This window comes from Pseudonaja textilis, chromosome 1, assembly GCF_049901715.1.
Source record: "Pseudonaja textilis isolate UNSWEBS1 chromosome 1, rPseTex1.2, whole genome shotgun sequence".
Classification (NCBI taxonomy): Eukaryota; Metazoa; Chordata; class Lepidosauria; order Squamata; family Elapidae; genus Pseudonaja; species Pseudonaja textilis.
In genome coordinates this window covers 86,627,316-86,645,522 of record NC_141990.1, presented here as the reverse complement: position 1 = coordinate 86,645,522, position 18,207 = coordinate 86,627,316, and the positions used below count along the sequence as shown (strand labels likewise).

The window sequence follows — 18,207 nt, the reverse complement described above, 5'->3', positions numbered from 1 at the left end:
AGACTAGCTGGAAATATAAACTTTAGCCACCTAGAATCGACAAATGGGCAACCTTAGAAAGCAATGGAAGCAATAACAATTAATTGAAAACGGAGTAAGAGTCATTTTATCTTCTGTAATAGAATGCTTGAATAAATGCAAGTAGGATCAACTTACATTTTTATAAACTATTATATTTTATATACATAAGGACAGATGTTTCTGCCTCAAAAAGAAAATCAGTTTTATACAGATACACACAAGAGAATGAAATAAAACAATTGCAACACACAAACAGAAGAGTTTGTAATACACATCCTTTAGCAACTAATTTGGAGCAAAAATAAAAAAAATAGTACCTGCTGAGTCCTCCAAATCAATCAGCTTGGGCATTAAACTTTCAGGTAATTTTTCCGGCAAGTCATAACCATTCTTCCTAGCAACCACTAGATGGAAAGCAGCACAGAACTCATCCAGTGTTAATGCACCATCTTTATCAAAATCTGACAGCTCCCTGAAATGAAATTTTTTTAACTTTATTGTACTTTTTTTTTTTGAAAAAAACTTTTCTTTATTTTCCCAAAGTCTTTCAAATTGAGAAAAAGTAATCTGAAGAAGTTCTAGCAAATACCAGATAATTTTACTAGGTAAGCATTAGTCTTTCATAGTCTGGTATATTGTTTTTAAAACACAATCAATTGAATCCTGAGAAGCCATGAGCTCGTGGAATGCTTCTACTGGATGAAGAACAATAACCATTTAAAAATAATAATTCCCCAATTTTTTAAAAAAGAAAACCTTAAAAATTCCTCCAAAGTATTAAAAAAATATTTATAGGTACTCTACCCACGTAAGTGATACAGGAGAATTATTAGGAAAGGCTGTCAGAAATCATTTACCATGCCTCTTTGCCAATAGAAGTTTGTACGGATAGTGCTCAACTTACAACCACAATTGATCGCAAAATTTCTGTTAAGTGAGACATTTGTTAAGTGAATTTTGTCCAATTTTACGACCTTTCTTTCCCCAGTTGTTAAGTGACTCACTGCAGTTGGTAAGTCAGCAACCCAGTTTTTAAGTGAATCTGGCTTCCCCATTGACTTTACTTGTTAGAAGGTTGCAAAAGAGAGTCACATGATCACTGGTTCATAAATATGAACCAGTTGCCAAGCATATGATCACATGACCAGCTGCAAAGGTTGCAACTGTGAAAAACATAAGTCACTTTTTGTCAGTGCCGTTGCAACTTTGAATGGTCATTAAACAAATTGTTGTAAGTTGAGGACTACCTGTAATGTATCAGAAACCCATCTATTCACACAATATTAACTCAGAATCAAATTCAGTATTGGGAAAACCTTGAAGAGACCCTAATTTTCTGCTGTGCAAGAAAAGCTAATATTTGACAGCAAAAGTTCCACTTGGACAAATATTTCTTAAAGAATACGAAGGGAGCAATGAAGCATTCAAAACATTTGCCTCTACATTTGCAGTGATAGGTAGTAGGGAAAGTACATCAAACTGAGCTACCATCTTGTCCTTTAAAAAATAGTAGGCAAACTGACGCCATCTGGATTACAACTCTTAGCAGACAATATTAACGAAATTGTAGCCCCAAATATTTAGAGTGACATGAAGGCATGCATAAAACATATTATTTGAACAATAATTAGGCCCAGACTACATCTGACTATATTTACTTCATACAGAAAACAAAAGGCAGCAGTTGTGATTAATTTGTTCTACTGATAGGAGCTAATAATACATGAAATCCTTGTTTAGTGACTGCCTTGTTTATTAACTGTTCAAAAATTTTATAGTGATGACAAACTGATTTCAGGACAAGTTCTCGCATTTATGACCTTCACAGGTCTATAAAGGAAAGTTGAAGTAACATCACAAGCACAATTGCGGTTTCACTTAGCAATCGCTTTGCTTAACAATGAAATGGTCAATCCCAGTTGTCGTTTAAAGTTTCATGTTTGTTCCCTTGTTAATTACAACAAAATTTAATATGAGATCATGTCAAATGGAAACTTACTCAATTTTAATGGAAATATGATTAAGCTTCTAAATTACATTTATTTTTAAGCCAAGAGGTTTCAATGTAAATGATAGTGTTGGTTGCTAGATATTTCAGTTTGTAATCAAATAATTTGGGCTTTTAGAATGATGAGTTTAAATAATTATACTTTAACTTACCAGATGTGTGAAAGTTCAAGAATAGGAAGCTTTGATTTTGTGAAAAATTCTTTAGCTGCAGAACCTAAAAATATTAAATGTATTTATTTGTAAAATGTATTGGGCGCCCATGTTATCCAGAATAATAATGTTTGACTTTCAAACTAGAATTATAATCTTAATTGTAAATTCAGTACAAGCTTTATCTATGACACAAATGCTAGTGAGTTTTTAAAGATACACTAGGCTGGGGGCTCGGAGCATAATGAGTTCAAAAATGCAAATGTAGGAAATCATTACAAAACATTAAAGCTAAGAAATTCACAAAGGACTTACACAATATTTAATAAGCTTTCTTATGAATAAAGAATTCTATTAACAAAAGGATCTCTGATCTAGCAGAAATTAATACCAAAAGCTGCATTTATGATTTCTTTCCTCACAATCTTATTCCCTGGCTCCATTTTTTTAAAAGGTGCAGAAGAAAACGGAGAACTCTTTTAGTAACATCTTACATGCCAGGAATCTCTTTACTGAAATTTGAACTACCGGCATGTGCATTTTGTAAAATCAGTCTAATATTAGATAATTATATAATTATTCATTGTATCATATGTGCTTTAAAAGCTTACCTGGAATATATCCATTCAGATCTGGCTGAATAGTTTTAAACTGATTTACATAATATTGCCTTTGTTCATCTGTTATTTTCCAAGGATCATCATAACTACTCGACTGCCTACGAATTTCATTTGTTGTTGTAGCTGATGCTACAGTTCGTACTGTAGTCTGGTCCTGCAATAAAATATTTGTCTTCAGCATTTTCTAGCTTTATTGACAATCTTCTATATTTATTTGCCTCGAAAAAGGAAATAATTGTAGACTTCCAACTAGTGCTGAGTAGAGCCATAATTTTTTTCCCTATGTTTAGGACTGTGAGCTTAGCCACCTGCTCTCTATATCCATGGCCCTCCTGGCTAACTAAAACTGCCAGCCATGGTAGTGTAGTGGTTAGAATGCAGTATTGAAGGCTAATTCTCCCAACTGCCAGCAGTTTGATTCTCAGTGACTCAAGGTTGACTCAGCTTTCCATCCTTCCGAGGTCAGTAAAATAAGGATCCAGATTATTGGGGGCAACATGCTAACTCTATGCACCACTTAGAGAGGTCTGTAAAGCATTGCGAAGTGGTATATAAGTCTAAGTACTATTGCTGTCTGTGGGAGAGCTGTTGTGGTAATTAATTATTCCTTGAATAAGCGGGTCTGACCCTTCCCTAAGAAGCCACTATTGGATCACATCATACTGGACAACTAATTTCCCCCCTTTTTTCAGTCAGGATTCAGGCCTCGGTAGATGGAAATGGCATTGGTTGTGCTTTTAGATGATCTCTAGCGGAAGCAAGATGGATGTTCTGAAACCATCCTTGCTCTATTTGACCTTGCAACAACATGGTATCTTTGTGGATAGTTGGTGGTGATTGGATAGTAGAGATCAGCTCCTATTCTGGTACTCTCTTTTCTCCTATTCAACATCAACATGGAATGTGGTATCTTCAAAATGCTACGGAAACCTAATTACAACTTTCTGTTCCTGGTGACTTAATCAATGCACTCAATAACTTATCCTAGTAACTGGGGGCTATGGGAGCCTAAATGGGGAACAGCAGACTTCAACTGAAACCTGATAATGACTCTGGGTTTTGGGGTCCTCTGGCTCAGTACTATGCCATCTTTGGTACTTGGGTTGCAGTGTCCCAAACAGATTTAGTGCAGAACTTGCAGATCCTTCTAGATTCGAGACTCCTGCTCAAAGAGCAGGTAACAATCATAACGGAGGGCTTTTGCACAGCTTTGTGTTATGCACCTGTGGTGCCTGTATCTGGATCAGGGGAACTGTGCTCAGTGATGCCCTGGTCACTTCTCAAATGGACTACTTTAATGTGCTTTACACGTGAAAGGTATCTGGAAGCTTGGGCTGCATGCAAAATGCAAAAGTATGGATATGTGCCGGAGAACAGCACACATTACATCTCTGTTCTGTGAGTGGCACTGATTGCCAGTTTACTTCTGGATCTCATTCAAGGTGCAGGTTTTGACCTTTAAAGTCTTTTATAGCATGGGGCTGGGTTTGAAGGACCACCTCCATGCAATTACATCTGTCCACTGCATCAGGAAATATGCTGCAGGTCCCATCTATGAAAGAATTTCATTTGGAAGAGATGAGTCTTTGCCGTGGCACCTGCCCTCTGGAATATCATCCCCACTGAGGTGAAATTGATCCCATCCTTGACATCTTTCCAGAAGTCTCTTAAAGCATAACTGGCTGGGTCAGCAGGCCTGGATCTCTCAAGGAAATGATGATTTGATGAAATGGCTGCATTGTTTTTAACATCAATTCTCTCCATTATTTTATTATGAATAATATCGACGTCCTTTTAATTGTAGTTTTAATATTTGAATGTTATAATTGCTTTTACTGCAAGCCACTTACAGTCCCTCTGAGATGGGCAGATATATGTGACAGATAAATAAATAATTTGAAATGACAACAGCCATATAAGCAACATAATGTTATGAAAAGTGTGCACAGAAAAGTTTTAAAAATAAAAAACAACAACAAAAAGCTGACAGCTGGTTTTACAAATGAGTTTTAAAATTAAGATTCCTTGATTAAGAAGCTTCAGTGATACATGTTCAATGCCAGATTACATTCTGAGAAAGAAGAATGAATTAGAGCTTAATCTTAAAAGATATGTGAAGACACAGCACAAATCTTTAGCAGCAATGTGGAAATGACTGACATTATTTGGAATGAAGCAAATAAAATAATACTAATAAAATGTCACACCTGGACAGAAGCAGGATGCATGGTTAAAATAGTACTGGCTGGTGTATTATCTGCAAAACTGACCCAGTTTTCTTGATGCGGTGGTGGTGAATGGCCAGACCACACTGGATCACCGGCATTACAGGAGCCTAAAAATCAGAATGCCATGTCAGTTTCAATATAACAATCTATTTAATAATTTTCTGTCTTGAAACACTTTTAAGAAGTTAGCTGGAACAGGGGCTTAGAAAAACTTAATGCAGGATCCTAATAATAAAGGTTCAAATGAGATCTGAGTTCAACCACATTCTCTTATTATGTCTGCATTCTTGATTTCCTAATTCAAAATACTGATTTTAAAATAATTCATTCGGTAACCTGCAAATTGTGTTAACCATTATTACTATGAAGGCTGCTTAGCAAGCTTGGTTTCCTAATCTGTCTGACAGACAGATTACAATAGTTTTCTAACAGAACAAATTTGAATGTAACAAATTGAGCATCCCAAATCTGAATGTATAACAAGAACAGTGAATGAGCTTAAGACGTACTCCTAATAAGCAAAACTTTAATACAACAACAATATACTGTCAGAGATACTTTCTGTAATAAACATCAACCAATCCATGGTTGCAATCGGTGATTCTTTCTACTTTTAACTATAAAAGAGACTTAGGAGTTTCTTTTGACGGCACACTGTTGGGGGTTTCCTAGTTCAGTGGAATAAAACTAAAATTCCCTGGTTGTGTTAACTATGACTCTCCAAATCTGAGGATTCCACTCAAAACTCATGCCAATTTTTTCTACCAGTTTTCTACCATTTTTTCCACGATTAATTTCCCACAGACAAGTGGCTACAAAGGGCAGAAGCACTATAAATCTTGGTTTCAAGCAAAGACTAAGAAACATGTTCTCATATTCACCCAAAAGCCAAACATTATCAGTTTGCCCTGATTGTTCCACTGTGCCTGGCGTTTGTACTCCAAAATGAATCAACTAACCTGTCCCCACCCTCCTGCAAAATAGGGAGCACCATTAAAAAGAGGCATCATCAAGCCTATACTAGTGCCTAGTTAAGCATATAAAGACATTTAAAATCTGGGTTCAGAAAAGGTGGCCACAAAAAAAATCTAGTACTTATATAAAAATACTTCAGTTAAAATTGGATTTCTTTTTTAATTTAAAAAATGGATTTATTTTTACTAATATGTTTTTTAAATTTTGAAGTTAAAATTGAAGTTTTTGCATGAGTAAAAAAACAAATATAATAAAGAAAAAAAGTTTTTTTTAAAAAAAAGGGGGGGGGAACCTTTCATGGAATTTTGGCTAAAAAAAGAAAAAAGTGAAATGTTTGATGAGATCATCAATGATTTCAGTGATTGAAAAAGATGAGAAATAAAAGGCCAAAGGGATTTCTGCCATAGTTAAGAGGAAGGGGAGATGATGGGCTTGTTAGTATCTGTTGAAAAGAAGGTTGGAAGTCATCCATCTTAATTTCTTTAGTTATTTCTCACACCAGTTTTCTTGCTAGTACCAATGACGAAGACATGCTTTCACAAATGAAATATGGGAAGGCTGGAATTCTATACTTAAAGAAACTTTAAAAATAAACTAGTCCTCCTGTGGTGATAGTTGACATTTCAACAAACGCTGCAAGTGCTTAACATGATGGTTGGTTCACACAAACATACTAAGATAGTAGTTGTGCTCCCACCATATACTGAACTATGTACTCAACCCCATTTTGGTTTTCTTGTAAAATTCAACCCAGATGTTGCAAAATTAAAATTACAGATAGTTCTTGACTTACAATTGTAACTGAGCCCAAAATTACAATCGTAAATCATTGCAGTTGTTGACCAGGTTACCACATGACTGTGCCCAATTTTATTAGCTTTTGGTGGTAGACACTAAATGAACACCACAGTCATTACACAAATCCATTTTATCCAATGGGATTTTTTTTTGCTGAAAACCAGAAATGAATACTAGAAACTGGCAAAAATAGTGAAAAATTATTGCCATGAAAAATTGTTGCCATGAGACTGCAGGATGCTGCAAACAGCTATAAAGATTAACTAGTTGTCAAGCACCAAAAATGTAATCATTGGACCACGAAAGTTTGTGAGCAGCCACTGTACTTCAAAATCAGGTCATAAGTAACTTTGAAGGTCCGTCATAACTCTGAAAAGTCGCTAAGCGATCAGTCTTAAGTTGAAAAATACCTGTATTGATGGAATAAAGACATCCACTGCTCTAAGCTATATGAAAAAGGAAATATATAAATATCAATGAAGTTTAATTACTAAAGTAGAATATATCAGCTTAATTATATTTATTTGGGGCTCTATCAAATTAGGGACTTCACACTTGTTTACATCCCGGAAACCATTCAGCTCCCTATTCATTTGTCAATATATTCGTCAGATGCCAAGAGTGTGTGGTGTATGCTAAATCCAACCAAAGGGATTACATGAAGGATTATTATATGTGATGTACAGATTAAGACAGCGGGCTACAGCAAACATTGTTAGCCTGTTAAGATGGATGCCTATGATTTCTCTATGGCTTTGAGGAAAGATAAAGCAGTGGTGGAAGAATTACAAGGAAACTGCAAATTTCAAAGTGATGCAAAGATGTAACCTCTCCTTGCTGATTTGGGCTATTCTTTACATTCTCTTTTGTGGGCTTCAGTTGTTTAGTGAAGCAGCATGTGCCTATCATAAGAGTAGATCACCTAACTTCAGAGCCCCCTGTTTGTTTCAGATCCCTTAATCTAGAACAGTTAGCCGAGATCAGACTGTGTCTTTCAGTATTGTCTCTTAGGAAAGCAGTAAAGACTGTTTTTCTACATAACCTATGGACAAGAGAGCTCCTACATAAAAGCAACGGCATTTTATTAGAGGCTGGTCAGTATAAAGCTGTGTATATTATTTCTATCACTGTGTTTTTGTATCTGCTTTTATCATATCATATTACCATCTGCAATCTTAGAATAGGTGACATAAAACTATTACAAAGGTGAGATGCCAGCCTTAACAAGAAAGTATAAACCAACTTAACCAATTTCTTAATAGAGACATGAATAAAAATACATGTTTATGTTCAAATTGGAGCCTAAACTTCTTATTAGTTAATGCTTCAAGGTAACATCATATATAAATTCTAGAATTCTATTCCATGGATAACAGAATATAACAACAGAATTTTAAAATCTGGTTTCTTCTTCCTTCCTCTAGTGTCAAATAAGGTGATTTTGAGTTTCCTTCTCACACCTTCCTGTTTCACGGGCTGTTTCTATTTCTCAAATGGTTGCTGCATATTTTCTGCAACACAATCTCTACACTCTTCCACACACACGCCCCTCTCTTTCACACACACTATTTCATTACATCTAATTGCAGTGGAGTTAGCAAGCTTTTCCCTAATGGAAGAAAGAAAAATAAATCAGAATCAAGACTTTAAACAGTTGTGTGCAGCTCAACAGTGGTTTTATGAAGTAGCTCTGTATATGCAATCACATAACAATTGAGCAGTTAACATAAGGAAGTATAATAGCATATTATAGTAGTATAGTATTTGAGCCTTAAAGTGGGGATGAATGGTAAGAGGATGGTAGAAACAAGTGGGATTCAGAGATAAATGTGGATATGTGTAACTTTTCTTTATTAATTTAAGTCCATATTCAATATGAAAAGCAGGCATAATTACCTGTTATGAAAGGGAGGGGGGAGGGAGAGGGAGGGAAGGAGAGAGAGAGAGAGAGAAATGGAGATTTCAAGCTTTTCCTTACACAATATGACATGTCTGTGACTATGGGGATACCAAAATAGGCTGGTAGAAGTAACATTTTAGAATTCATAGCTAACTTAGAAAAGTTTCCTTTGAGTCAAAATCCAACTTCTGAAGATTTGATGAAAACACAGGTTTCTCGGGAATGATACAAAAATTATATACTACTGCCTTTTTTCAGGCACTTTATGAAATACTTAGGTAGATTAATACAGTATTTTTTGCCATCTGGCATGCTCTCTGATGTCAGCTTCCAGTTTACTTACACACACACACACACACTTCAGAGTAAGTGGAAGATTAACACTCTTTTTGCTAACCTAGCAAGACTTTAATAGCAATATTATTTACACTTAAAGAAATGTTGATATGGAGATTTGACACGAACAATGGCCTAGTTTAAGATCTTGCTAAAATATTATTCTTGTAATCTATTCAACGATTTGTTTAAAAATATAGTATATATTTTGGTACAGAAAGGATGTGAATCCTCTTTTCCTCTTTAGAATACATACAGGAAATCCCAGAAAAGCCCTGAAAAATCCTGTACAACCTCTTGAATATACCAGCTAACCTATTTAAAGTTCCTCTAACTCTCTGTGGACAAGTGAAAGGGAGGGAAGAATTGGGCAGACAAATAAGTCTGCACTTTCTAATCTTTATAACAGTTAGTCCTCAACTTATAACCACACTGAGCCCAAATTTTCTGTTGCTAGGTGAGACATTTAAGTGAATTTTGCCCCATTTTATGATCTTTCTTACCACAGTTGTTAAATGAAATTGCAGTTATTCAGTTAGCAACATGGTTGTTAAGTGACTCCGGCTTTTCCATTAACTTTGCTTGTCAGAAGGTCCCAAAAGGAATCACATTACCCTAAGGACACTGCAACTGGGGTAAATATAAATAAGGAAATCCCCCAAGCATCTGAATTTTGATCACATGACCATGGCAATGCTGCAACAGCCATAAGTGCAAAAAATGGTTGTAAGTCACTTTTTTCAGGGCTGTTTTAACGTTGAACGATCACTAAGTGAACTGTGGTCAGTCAAGGATTACCCGCACATTTAGCTATGAAATCAAAAAAAGGATAATTCGAACATTTCTGAAACTGCAATATTTACCAAGCAAGCCAATAAATTTATTAACATATGCTAAAAATACATTATTTTAATCAGCCAAATAACTGCAGTAGATTTTATCTCCAGAGGCCACTTCATTTTTGCTTGCTGTTTTTTTTTTTAAGGTAACAGAGGATTTATAAAGAAAAGTCAATATTGGGGAGAAAAATAAGCATTTCTTATGTAGAACTTTCTATATTCTCAATACTTAATTTTACACACACAAAAAATCATGAATGCTGACACTAGAAAGATACTTTTTAGCAAATAATGTGAACATGGGAAGTACAGATGTAAAAACTCTGATTGTGGGTTACTTATTCCCGCTTGCTGCAATAATTTTCAAGTCACAGCAGTGGTGTAATGTTTAACGTGACAGAAGGAGAAATTATGAAATAAATGGCCATTAACAATTAACTGTAATTCATTCAAATTACATGCAATTTATTTTTTGTCCTGGATCCATACACTTTTTGAAGTACAGTCCTTGGCACGCTATAATGAAATACTAAAATGTATTCAGTATGATAAAGATATATTGCCTGCCGTAACCGTGAAGCAGGGTAACTAATATTCTCTTTAGTTAAAAATTAAAGTGCCCTGGCAGTCAGATTGTACAACTATTTTAATAGATGCATGAATCAGCAAAGGCAGATTTAATTTGGAAAAAACAGTGTACTGTATTCCTAGTAAAAGCCCATAGTACTGTTGTTGTAAGGTTCCCTTTACAAACATTCTTGTCCCTCCAATCTCCCTACAACACTCTTCCTACTATTGTGGTGGCCGATTTAAAATGGATCAAGTACTGTACAAAGGCCAAGACGACGTACCACTAAAAACAATAGCATAACCTGAAGTGTTACTTATAGTAGTTACTACTGTAACCAGAAGAGCTACACTGATTTTTTTTACCGTTTCCTCTCTCATCCCTTCTCTATTATACAGACATGAGGGAGACAAAATTCTCACACACCTAGAGTGCGATGACTGATTTATTAAAGCCACACCTTTGGAATTAACAGGAGGAACATGGTTGCCTAATCCTGGTATATTTTCTAGGGTCAATGATAGTTCATACAGATAATCCCAAGAGCAGCTGTCTTCCCCACCCCCAAACCGGCATGGTTTCCAAATAGTGGAAAGACTATGCAGGTCCAGATAAAACAAAGGACAGGCACATAATAAAGTGGCATAACTGGTTATTGTCATTTATGAATTTTTCAGCAAAAGATTTGGCTTCCCTCAATGCACAAACAGCCAGGAAGAATATATTATTTGTGTGATACTGTGCAAAAAAAGTTGAAGTACTAAAGAATCAAGCATCATGTGGATACCCTGAGTAGATCCTTTGAAAATAAAAAGCCACCAGACAATAAAAGTTGTCTCACTGATTTCTCAAAATGAAAGAATGGGAGTTTGCACTCCCATTCTTTCATTCTGGGAGGCACAAAGAAGAAGGTAAAGATTATTATCACTAGTGTCGGCGGAAGGGTTAGGCCTGAAATGTGTGTATTCAAGACATGAAGTATGGTTAAAGTAATTTTTGTGCACATCACATGCAAGTCCACCCCATTTTAGAGACAGACTACCTCAAATCACTGGAACCTCTAATTAGTTATAAAATTGTCTGAAAGGAATTTCACAAGTCCAAACAATGCAAGAAGACATTTCTCAATACCTGATTGTGCTTCATTAAATGGAGCCCAGAAAGGCCCAGACCCAGCAACAGATCGCTCATTATTTCCTCCACTAGGATGGCGGCTGTGTTTCCTCCACGAATGGGGAGAAGTTGGTGGAGACTGCTGTGGTGAAACGACTGGAGATGTAGACTCCTAAAAATAAAGGAAACTAATAAATGCTGAAATATATTTGTAAAAATCACTGGGTAAAAACCAGTATCCCAGAAATGAATTTCTATTTATATAATTTCTTCCCTTCCTTCTGTCCCCCTCCTTTGAACCAGATTACAGGTAGTCCAAAAGTGACTTACAACTGGTGCTTACACTTACAATTTCAGTGTCCTGCAGACACATCATTACCATTTGTAATCTTCCCAGCTGACTTCTAACAAGCAATCAACCATGGATGAGTCACTTAACTACAAAGAGACTGCCATTGCTAAATGGTCACGTATAGTTTCCTTAACGACCACCTTATTTAGTGACAGATTTGCCAATCTCAATTGGCAAATGTGAGGATGACCTGTATGAAGATACACGGGGCGCTTCAGGGAATAAATTCTTTTACTCCTCTCACTTTGACGAAACTGTTTCTGCTACTGAATATATGAAGCTAGATTTCGCACAAGATATAATTTTATAAGAATAGGTTAACATGTTTTGAAAGGAACAGGTCCTATCTTTTTGATTGCAGTACAGCATTACATGAATAAATTAATATCTCCTCATCACTGAATAATTAAAATACTCCTCCAAACAATGACAGATGCAACTATTAGGACAACAGCAATTGTCAAAAGATTCTTGTGGAATCAAAATTTAGTTCTCTTGAGAAACAAATGAAACAAAGAAACAAAAAAACTACAGAGAATTACATGGTGGATGAAAAGTCACGCTGCATGAACCAATTACCACTTGAGGTTCTTCTTTGCCCCTTTTCAAGCAAAATCTGCTCCAAAGATTGGACACTCTTTTGAAGCAGATGTTAAGGGAATGACTAATAATGCAGAACTGCTCTATTCTAGGTTTGTTGATGAAAACCATTCCAATGATGTCTACAGAGATTCTCCATCATCCAGGTCATGGTTGTCCCAAGGTGCTTTTCAAGAAGCAACTGGACTTTCTGGTTTTTCTTGGAAGACATTTTGCTTCTCATCCAAGAAGCTTCTTCAGAGCTGAAGATGTTTCTTGGATGAGAAGAGAAATGTCTCTTAAGAAAAACCAGAAACTCCAGTTGCCTTTTGAAAAAGCACCTTTGGGACATTCTGACAATGGATTTTACTCTATACGTGAAACATTCACCAAGGATAGTAGTTTGTATTTAAAATTTCTGCAGACATAAAATCATCAGAAAAGTTTCTAATTCTCATTTACTGCAGTTCAAAGCTATCTGATACTCAATAGACACACACAATTTTCCCAGCATTTATTCTCTTACTGCAATTGTCCTTCCCACAAGTGTGGGGGAGAGGTGACAGGAAATACTCTTTCAAGAATATCTTTCAGTTAACACAATCTCTGGATCAAGCCCAGCTTGTTCAGACACGTCTGATTCCAAAGCATTCAGTAACAATATATTATATATATTTTAATGGAATTATATTACATGTTCTACCATATACAGAAAGCAGTTGAATGCATAATTTTTATACAAGTTATAATCTATCATCTCTATGGTTTTCAGTTGAAGGCAGTCAGATGAAAAGTAATCAATAAAGGCTGACTATATTTAGCAATCTGTTCTAAGCAAGGTAAACAGCTTGGTCAAAACAGTATTACTATGGATACATGAATTAGGGCTGTGCGAAGCCTTCCAAAGAGGTATTTTTCTGTATGGGGACATGTAGAAACTATCTTTCCTGAAATAATTAAAAGTTATTTACAAGAATTTCATGGAAGGTTATCCCAGATCTTTGCACGTGCATACATGGACATCCATTTTGCTTCACTTCAGCTGCTGGAACTTATTGACTCTATATACTTACTGCCAATGATTTTCACTTTTCCCCCTTGATTTTTAACCTGCTTTTTCTCCCTGATATTGGATGAAGATCAACTTTCTTAAAATTAAGTCAAGTAAATCATAGATGGCAATTTTTTACATCGAAACTGTTCCTGAGACCAGAGATCTGGACCAACCTAATTCTAGGCAGACGATTTCAGGGTTTTTTTATAATTCTTCCTTACAAAATATGCCTCAGATCAGGTGTATCTAATTTGTGGGCCATGGGCCACATGCAGTCATGGACAGCTAGTAATGTGACGTCACAGGATCATAAAAGTATAAAAAGAATAAAGGAAATTTGATTTGTACACACATTAATTGTATTATATATTTTATATGCAGCCCAAGAAAATTCCTCTTTGCTCAATGCGGCCCAGGCAAGCCAAGAGATTGGATAACGAATTTGATGCCAACTAAAACAGCACTCAAGATCAACAGAGAACAGACTGCAATTTCTCAAAACAAAGGAGAAAGCACAAGGTTATTATTATTCAAATATATGGATAGCTGGAAAAATGACATTTAAAATAGTCCCGTTACTCTAAATTATCCAGAAGCAAATAAATATTCATTTAAGGTCTTCAAAATAAAGCAATGAGATTCTTGCAACCAGTGCAATTGTTACTTTTCATATTAACTTGCGCTTCTGGACAATTTTCATTTTTAGCCTCACAAAAAAATATTTTGCAATAATCAAGACAACATTAGCTACAATGAGACATTTTATACACCCGTAGTTCTGACTAGCAATACAACTGAAGCTACTGAAAAAGCTCCCTGATACAGGAGTTCCCTATGCATCTACACAATCACCCTGTTCAACAATATGGGGAAATGCTGAAGACCAGTCTATAAATTAGCAATCAAGATATTAATCCTTGCTAAATCCAGTATTTTATTTTGTTCACAAATAAATGTTCAGCAGAAATTGTTTAGAAAAATAACTGTAGAATTCCTGAACTTCGCATCTCTTTCAAATTAAAATCAGATCAAGAAATAATCCACACTGTTCTTCCCATTTAAAACCACCTATTTATCTTCGCATTATCTTCCACACCACTGTATTTTCAAATAAATGGGGAGAGCTGGTGCCCAAACCTTCCATATTTAAGGTCTCCTGCCCTGAGCAGGAGGTTGGATTTGAAGACCTCTAAGGTCCCTTCCATTCAATCATTCTATGTTCCTATTTAAGAGCATATCATTTCCTAGAGTAGCGGGAGGACACACATGCAACAAAGGGAAAAATAATCTGTTCAGCCAGCACTATTTGTTCTTTTGGAAGGAATATGCTAAGTTTGGTCATAAAAATATTAAAGCATTTTATTTTATAAAAATAAAAAATTAAGCTACGTACATGTGTGAAATAAGAGTAAAAAAGAAAGACTAGCTTGAGAAAGAGCCTGTTGAAAACATTAATAACTTTGAGATTCTAGGATAAAATCACAGAATCTGTTTTGCCTGGTACACAATTTCTTAAACAAGTTGAAGTAAATTTAGCTAAGCTTGCAATTATTGTTCTTTTTATTTTAACTTATCACAGGACTAGTCATGAAAGACACATGTACCCCTAAGTCAGCCTCTAGATTGCATTACCTGTTGATCTGTAGATGGACGTTGCTGAACTATATCATGGCTCACAGAACCCTTTTTAGCTTGTATTCTGCCTGGTGGAGGAGGAATTGCACCTGAATAGGAAGATGAGTTATCAGCATCTGAAGAATACATGGATGAATGCCTTAATTCTTGCTCATTCTTTGACATCACAAATCGGGGTAGGGGGAGGTCTTTGACTGTCAAAATAAGATGACATGGATTAAGAAACTTATATTACAAAATTTCTTATTACTAATAAATTAAAACATAATTTTAATTTGAGCTGCTGCTAAAATTCTGTTAAATCATATTGTATTATTATTAAAATAACTAAGATTGTGACAGTTCAGTTAAGATTCAAAGAACAATTATCTTCAGGATCAGTATTTTCAAACACAGAAACATCAATACAGGGAATCCTCAATTTACAACAGTTTGTTTAATGACAGTTCAAAGTTATGACACTGAAAAAAGTGACTTAGGACAGTGTTTCAGAGTTATGATCTTTCCAGTATCCCCATGGTGACATGGTCAAAATTCAGACACTTGGCAATTGGTTCATATTTATGATCATTGCTGTGTTCAAGATCATGTGACTTTTTGCAACCTTTTGACAAGCGAAGTTGGATTCACTTAAGAACCAGGTTACAAACTTATCCACTGCAGTGATTTATTTAATAACTGAGGCAAGAAAGGTGGTAAAATGGGCAAAATTAACTTAATGTCTCACTTAACATCAGAAATTTTGGGCTCAAATTTGGTTGTAAGTTGAGGACTATTTATAGTTCAATCTAAGTATGAAATGTAAATATTTTAATAGGGATAATTTATTTTCAAAATGTCCTGAAACTTTAAACACATCTCTTTAACATTTAATATTTTGTGTTTGTTAATCTAGATACAAATATCAGAAGGCATTTAATTCATAAATATATATAGGAGTTCTGTAACAGCAAGAAGCTTCAATGAAGTAAGAAAATATAACTTTTAATACAATATACATACATATGTAATTTTGAATCATTTTTTTCAAAAAATAACTGAACAAGTTTAATGTTTTTGAGTCATTTGTTTAATTGGGTTCTCTTGATCTAGATTTAGGACAGATGATGTTTTAGGTCACATTTATGCAAAAATATTGAAAATTCAAAAGGATCCACAAAACTTCAAGAAACACTATATTTGCATCTAAATAATAGTGCATGGTACCTTAAGAAGATGTATCAGAGTAATTTAGCCCTGAGCGTACTGTATCAATATTACAATTTCCCAAATCTAAATTTAAAACATTTTAAAGCAGTCTTGACCAATGAAGCTGGTGAACTGTAGGAAGAGAATCAAAATAGTGTCAACTCAGATTCATGGAAAAGCTTGCATCTATTAATGGAACAAACAATTCATGCTTATTTTAAAAGCAAGCTCCCAAGTTTGAAAAGTGTAGCTATCTCCCCTACTCCCAATAACACCTTTTAAAATATTTCATCCACTGCAAAGTTTTTGATATCTAATGAAGTATCACAATCTGGGCTTTTAGCCGATTAATTGCAAAAACACCTCAAGCGCCTAACAGCATAATACTTGAGCAGCCAGGCATTAGAATGCACATATGTTTCTCTGCTTGTGCTTTTTTCAACCTGCTTCTATACTTACTGACAATGAATGAAGAACTTTTACTACGCATTACTGTTTCATTCTTCTGTAGGTTCACTTATTTATTCCTATTTCCCACTACAGGAAAAATGATTAAATAAGCACCGACTTTGAGAATAAGTTAAAGTGAAAATCCAGCCAAGCTGTTTGACATTCCTTTTCGTATTAAAAATAAAATTCTGCGTTTTCCCTTACACTTAAAAATGCATGACAATCTTAAGACTGAAAGCTTTACGCATATATGTTATAGATTTTACATACATGTAAGAAGTCTAAAACTCAGCTTTCTTTTTTTGTTGCTCAAGAGCTGGAATTCTGTAATTATTCCACTTTCTTGTGATAGTAAGAACACTAACACAAGTCATGCATGAGACACTGTTTTCTGAGTTCCTTATTTCATTTTTGAGGAACTAGGCCAGTAATATATCATAGTCAGACAACAGGCATATTTTTAAATTTGATTTTAATATGATTTCAAGGCTTACCAGAATTTAAACTTTCCATTCGTAGTGGAAACCCAGACTGAGCCACTGCAACAAGTTTCAAAGCAATGTAGAATTGGCTTCTTCCGAAGTATCCAAGTCTAGTTGCACCACAAAGTTCCATGATCTACAGACAGATCAATATACATAATGTGAGATTGTATCTGTCTATAAAGCTTAGCATTAATATATGCATTCTACCAAAGGAATAAATAATTCCAAAATCCAAAGTTAATGATACTGAGCCATTTCTCAATAGCTTCATATTGTAATAAGACAATTTTGCAATGCATGGGTGCATATTACTTATTATTGATTTCCTCATTGATAATATGCATGCAGCACTGCACAGTGTAATCATGCATTTGTAACTGTAAACGAAAAATTTGGCAATCTTAAAACATTTTAATAGCCACTGATTCAAAGAAAATAAAAATCACAAAAAGGGCAACATAATGAATATCTATAGGTGACTGAAACCATACAAATGAATGTTCACTACAAATTGCAAACCTTTGTTTAGCAACGATACTGTTCACCAATAATGCTAAAATATTATAAGGTACTAATTTCCTAGTTTCTATATTTAACTTAAGTGTGCTTTATGGTACTTAATAGTTCATATTCCTGTTCAGTTAAATATCTTAATTTCACCAGTTTGAATACTACTGGTAGTAACCTAATATTTGTTACTGCAATATATTTTGCTGTTTCCACCAGAAAAAGAAGCTTATTTTTATTAATTTTATTAATTTCTGAGAATCTCAACTTCAGTTTTTAAATTTTTCTGCCGTACAAATAAATCTACCGGAAACAATATGTAATGATCTGACTGAAAATATCAACATCAAGTCAGTTAGTTATGAGAACCATTACTGCTCAGAAACTTCACTGAAAATT

At 34.9% G+C, this 18,207-nt stretch overlaps 1 protein-coding gene across 19 annotated transcripts in view; it reads right to left on the bottom strand.

The window, feature by feature from the left end:
* REPS1 (RALBP1 associated Eps domain containing 1) overlaps window positions 1-18,207 on the bottom strand; it is a 45,767-nt gene that overhangs the window by 22,868 nt on the left and 4,692 nt on the right. For 11 of the 19 annotated variants that reach the window (XR_015744892.1, XR_015744893.1, XR_015744894.1 and 8 more), the window contains exons 2-8: window positions 17,311-17,434; window positions 15,176-15,372; window positions 11,577-11,730; window positions 5,009-5,136; window positions 2,793-2,955; window positions 2,182-2,245; window positions 339-493 (exon numbers count right to left, since the gene is read on the bottom strand). Coding sequence is in view for 14 of the 19 variants with exons in the window: in XM_026705567.2 (XP_026561352.2) it covers window positions 339-493; window positions 2,182-2,245; window positions 2,793-2,955; window positions 5,009-5,136; window positions 11,577-11,730; window positions 15,176-15,372; window positions 17,311-17,434 (985 nt within the window). In the remaining 5 variants the exon portion in view is untranslated. The remainder of the gene's footprint in view (window positions 1-338; window positions 494-2,181; window positions 2,246-2,792; window positions 2,956-5,008; window positions 5,137-11,576; window positions 11,731-15,175; window positions 15,373-17,310; window positions 17,435-18,207) is intronic. The other 8 variants (XM_026705571.2, XM_087940244.1, XM_087940264.1 and 5 more) reach the window with 3 other exon arrangements.